We start from the raw sequence: 4,720 nt of genomic DNA on the forward strand, positions 1-4,720 counted from the left end.
TTAAACTTTAAGCACAGTGATTACTAAAATCTACAATGATTACTAACCAACATGCATGTTGTCAGAAGAAATGAATGAATTAAAGGCGTATAATAGGAGTGTACAATAGCAAATTAAGTCCTATTGTACAAGCTAGATAAAAGCAAGACCACCCAACATTGTTCACCCTGTTGCCCACCCACTTTAACAATGGTATATTCCAATTGGGTGGTTTATGTCCTGGGTGGTTTATGTCCGTATACCAATTTGGAATCTGAATGTTATTTTGTTATGCTGTTTACTTTTATACATATTTGATAATTCTTTTCTGCATTCCAGAATCGAATGAGAGATATTTATTAAACTTCATATCGAACTCAACCGTGGTGTTTGTACATTGTGCTAACCTGTGTGTGTTATCCCAACCTTTCTATACACTTTACATGTAATCTAGTGTTGTATAGAAGTATCTACTGTATTTCAAAATCCGGTCTAGTTTCAAATTCTGACGATAAAGCCGTTTCAATGTTGTTTTTTTTTTTTTACATAGTGCGTTAACTAGTTCTATTACGCACATACACAAAATAGTTGTTTCTAATCGGATTCAAATTTTTACAAGCCTCTATACTAGTTGGTTCAGGTGGTTAATGTGTTTGCATATAAAGTAGGAAGACATCAACGTCCACCTGCTTTATACATTTTACAGTATAAGTGTATCTACCAACCTTTATTCATAGCCGAGGATTGATGAGCCGTATCCGTAACTGAGGATTTATGTACAATACCTGTAATTATATAAATAATTATTTGTTTCACATTATAGTTATGTAAAAGTTTTGTTACAATTATTACACATACATTTAAAATCCTTGATAATAATTGTGTTGCAGACCAGTGTACTTAATACAGTTGCTGTAGTCAATTTTGTGAAGGACAATACAATGCAAAAAATAGCCCGAACCAATAAAATAAAATTTAATTTAATTATAAAATTAACTGAGAAAATTTTCTTTTTTGACAACAGACTAATCTGTAAAATGACAAAATAATTTGGAAACTATTTAATCTTGAATTCTCTAATTGTGTTTACAATCGTTTCTCAACCTAAATTGGTATTTACTCCATTCAAAATTATCTAATCATTTTATGAATTATTATTTCAATAGCCCAAACACATACCAGCTGCAAATAGCTTCTGTACATTAGCTGCCGGCATCGTTATAAGTTCACCAGTTTTGTCACAAGTCATATTCTCGTTCTTTAAGCAGTACTCAAGTTCTTGAAAGTGTGGTTCCTCAGTGTTTGAACAGACTAAGCAAAGGATTTTCAGAGCATAACCGACAACTCTCTTAGATGGATATACCTCACCTAGGTGTTGCTTTAAAACCTGCAAAACCTGTAAAATGTAATACAAATGTTTTACTTCAAATTCAATTATAATATAGGCCTAATTAGCCATTTGGTATCAAATCTAAATTAAGTAAAATCTCAGATCACCAATGATCAGTCAATGACATCATTACCTCCTTACAGACATCAGGATGCGGCTTGCAAGCAGACTTGTTTGTGCCGTCTGCGTCTCTCTCTTTCATCCGTGATATTTCAAGCTTTAAAATGAAAAAAAAAATTAATTACAAACAATATTCAAAACACTGAGTTGTATAGTGTATTTTTTTTGTTTAATCATGGAGTGGAGCTGTTGCTTAGCGGTTAAGATACTTGTTTTAAAAGAGGAATATCCATCAAAAACGTCAACGGTGACCCTATAATTAAAAAGTAAATAAACAGAATAATAATGAAAACATACCGGCCTACATATAGGCCTACGCATACGTTTCAAAAATAAAAGGCATACTTACCTTCAAAGAACGTTTATTATCAATTGATATTCGACCTAGTCTTAGGTAATGCTTATCATCGAATAGAATTTTAGACTGATTCTGAAACAACTTTGGGTCATCACAACAACCATTCTCTTGACTCAAACTCACAAATCTTACGACCAAGATATCGTAGACCGCGTCGGGAAGAAAGTCTTTAGGCGTCACATAGATGGATACTGTCTGCTTCTCATCTTCCTTAACTTCCAATCTATCATCATCTTTGGTCTTCATTCGAGATGGAACGACAAATACTCGAGGGCCATCCTCTGATGCTGCTTTCTTGATCTGTAAACGATGAAAAGAAAACAATCCTGAGGAGGGTGAATTAGTTTCCTCGCGACTTCTACAACCTCATTCTCTTTATTCCCTTTCCCAAAAATATATCAATTACAAAATTAAAATAAGAGGATTTTCAAATGGGATAAAAATTGAGAGCCTCAAATATACGGCCTACGACATTATATACAGTCGTTTATTAAGTGGGGATCGAAAGTAAAAAAGGAGGTACCAGTACCAATAGGCCACACCTTTTCAAAGAGAAGTCCAAATGCCTTCATAAGTTCAATGAAGTCTTTAAAAACGACGTCGTCATCATCTTCACTACTTTTAAGTTCATTTCTCCACAAATAGCGTGCTAACGGTTCTTCCAGAATTCCTCCTTCATTCAATTTACGCCAATATTTTACCATCGCTGAAGCCTACAAAAAGAATTAACAAACCTGTATAATATGAAATAAAATTCAAATCCAATGTGAGTAAAAATCGGTTTACCCATGATGAACGCATATTTTTAATGACTCATTATATATATATATACTGTCTCTTATACACATCTAGATGTGTATAAGAGACAGAATAAATACAGTGTGTAATAAAATGCCTTCTACGGGATTCGAACCTGCGTCCTCTCGCTCTCAAATCGATCGTCATACCCATTTAACCACAAATGCTTTATTGCTGTACAGATTCAAATAACCGTCAGGTACGTTATATTACACACAAAAACGTGCACACGATCCAAATTGTGTACACTGGGCCTACGGTTTATATAGTCCTTAAGAATTGTTCCAAACCGAACCATAGGCGAGCGTGCCTTTTGAACCAGCGCCAATATTGTGGCTATACGGTGGCTCCGCCTATTCAACTCGCCTATAATAATGTACATAATATATCCGTCTATTACCTTTTTCATATCTTCAAACTTCAAGAACAGCACATTGTCTTCATGTCGGCGATTCCAAAATGGTAGCAAGTGCGTTGCCCATGAAATCAGGCAAGTTAGAAGCAAATATTATTGGTCCGGCCAACGAGAAAATACTTTCAAAATATCACTTACGTGTGTAGTTGCGTGTGTGTATGTGTGTGGGGGTGGGTGTATGTGTGTGTGTGTGTGCATGCTGAGTCAGGCCATACTGTAATATTTGTTTTAAAAAAAAAACTACATTGTGTTAAAATTACAATTTGGGCACACAAACAATATTAATTTGTGAATTTTTAGGCCGAAAACTCGAGTAGCATATACGGCCTTCCGAAGCAGCTGAACCGCTTCCTACGGCCTTGGAAGAAATTAATTTATTAAGAGTTTCTTATATTGTAATACTATTGCGTACAATACCTTATCTAAGGACATGCGCAAAGTTGTTTTCCCGGCTTCTTGTACCTCAATTTGGAAGTCCATCCAATTTATTGGAACAGTTCTTTCCATTCCCTTCATGAAACCGCCTACGTTTATTTTCAATCTTTGAATCCCTTCATCCAGTGCTGTGGTGTTGTCTACGGCATACCTCTCACGATCCACGTGACGTTCGTATGGTGTTCCTTCGAGTTCCTTAAATATTCTGTCGAACATGTCATCAACCTTTGAATAGAAGAATTTATAGTAGGTGTAAATGAATATATCAATGAATTTTGAAACAAATAATATAGTAAACACTCACAGACCTACAATATATTACCTCTGTCTCCTTCTCAGCATCACTCCCCGTGAGTAGGTCCATGTGCGTCCCAATCAGACTAATCGTCGGAGATGCTATAATTCCATTGATCAAAGGTTTCTCCTCTGAGCCATGTAGCAGTACAGCATACTCATATATCAGCCTTATCCAAAATATGATCATTTGCAGATTTGTCATCTCAAAATGTCCCTGCATATAAACAATATCGTCAGCATAATTTTTAAAATAAAGTTATGGATAAATTGATATACAATTAATTACAGGCTGAAATTAATTATTTCAGGAATGGGTTTTTTCCACTCAATGCATATGATAATTTGTTTTACATTTTTCTTATTATTGATTAAACTAATTAAAGTTAAACAATTGAGTTCCTTAAATTTAATAGAATATTTAAATGGTTTACTTTTTTGGGATCTCTTCTTTTTGCCAGTTTATCCAAAGCATCTACCAAACTGAAAACAACTCCATAAGAATTTCCATCTGTAATAAAAATCTGGAAAGAAATAGGATATACAAACTGTGAGAAAGTATTCTATTTATAACAAAGAGAGGTAAACAGTGGCGTATCTAGGAATCTTGAAGTGGGGGAGCTGATTGGAAGCCCGAAAGTGAAGCGGGAAGGGGTGGGTGGGGGGACTCGATAATCAGTTGGGGGCGCTAACTCGCAAAATAAGATGACTTTAGAAGTTTTTTAACAACGCACAACTTGACCATGATTGCGTATCTAACACCTCCTACACGCCACTACTGCAGTAATTTCAGCAAAATAATATTTTTGTATTCAATGCAGTGCAATTGTTATACAACACACTGGTACTGGTACGTCCTTACAGTTATAAAGCGCAGTTCCTTTCCCTGATCATTGGGTCCACATGCTAAGTGTTGCTGCTGGTAATCAGC

General features: G+C 35.2%; 1 protein-coding gene and 1 long non-coding RNA gene across 2 annotated transcripts in view; one reads left to right on the forward strand and one right to left on the reverse strand.

Annotated features, from left to right (window-relative positions):
- The window catches only part of LOC117109370, a 1,891-nt gene extending 1,475 nt beyond the window's left edge, over positions 1-416 (forward strand). Inside the window, exon 3 of the long non-coding RNA XR_004445515.1 lies at positions 319-416. This is a non-coding gene — a long non-coding RNA (uncharacterized LOC117109370). The remainder of the gene's footprint in view (positions 1-318) is intronic.
- LOC117109369 overlaps positions 1-4,342 on the reverse strand; it is an 8,901-nt gene extending 4,559 nt beyond the window's left edge. Inside the window, exons 1-8 of the mRNA XM_033251679.1 lie at positions 4,224-4,342; positions 3,818-4,006; positions 3,478-3,720; positions 2,390-2,560; positions 1,839-2,147; positions 1,503-1,586; positions 1,159-1,375; positions 705-764 (exon numbers count right to left, since the gene is read on the reverse strand). Coding sequence (XP_033107570.1) covers positions 705-764; positions 1,159-1,375; positions 1,503-1,586; positions 1,839-2,147; positions 2,390-2,560; positions 3,478-3,720; positions 3,818-3,994 — 1,261 coding nt within the window. The 5' untranslated portion in view covers positions 3,995-4,006; positions 4,224-4,342. The remainder of the gene's footprint in view (positions 1-704; positions 765-1,158; positions 1,376-1,502; positions 1,587-1,838; positions 2,148-2,389; positions 2,561-3,477; positions 3,721-3,817; positions 4,007-4,223) is intronic.
- Positions 4,343-4,720: the final 378 nt, after the last annotated feature.

Source organism: Anneissia japonica, unplaced genomic scaffold (assembly GCF_011630105.1).
Source record: "Anneissia japonica isolate Jap-2015-1 unplaced genomic scaffold, ASM1163010v1 scaffold287815_len30859_cov117, whole genome shotgun sequence".
Classification (NCBI taxonomy): domain Eukaryota; kingdom Metazoa; phylum Echinodermata; class Crinoidea; order Comatulida; family Comatulidae; genus Anneissia; species Anneissia japonica.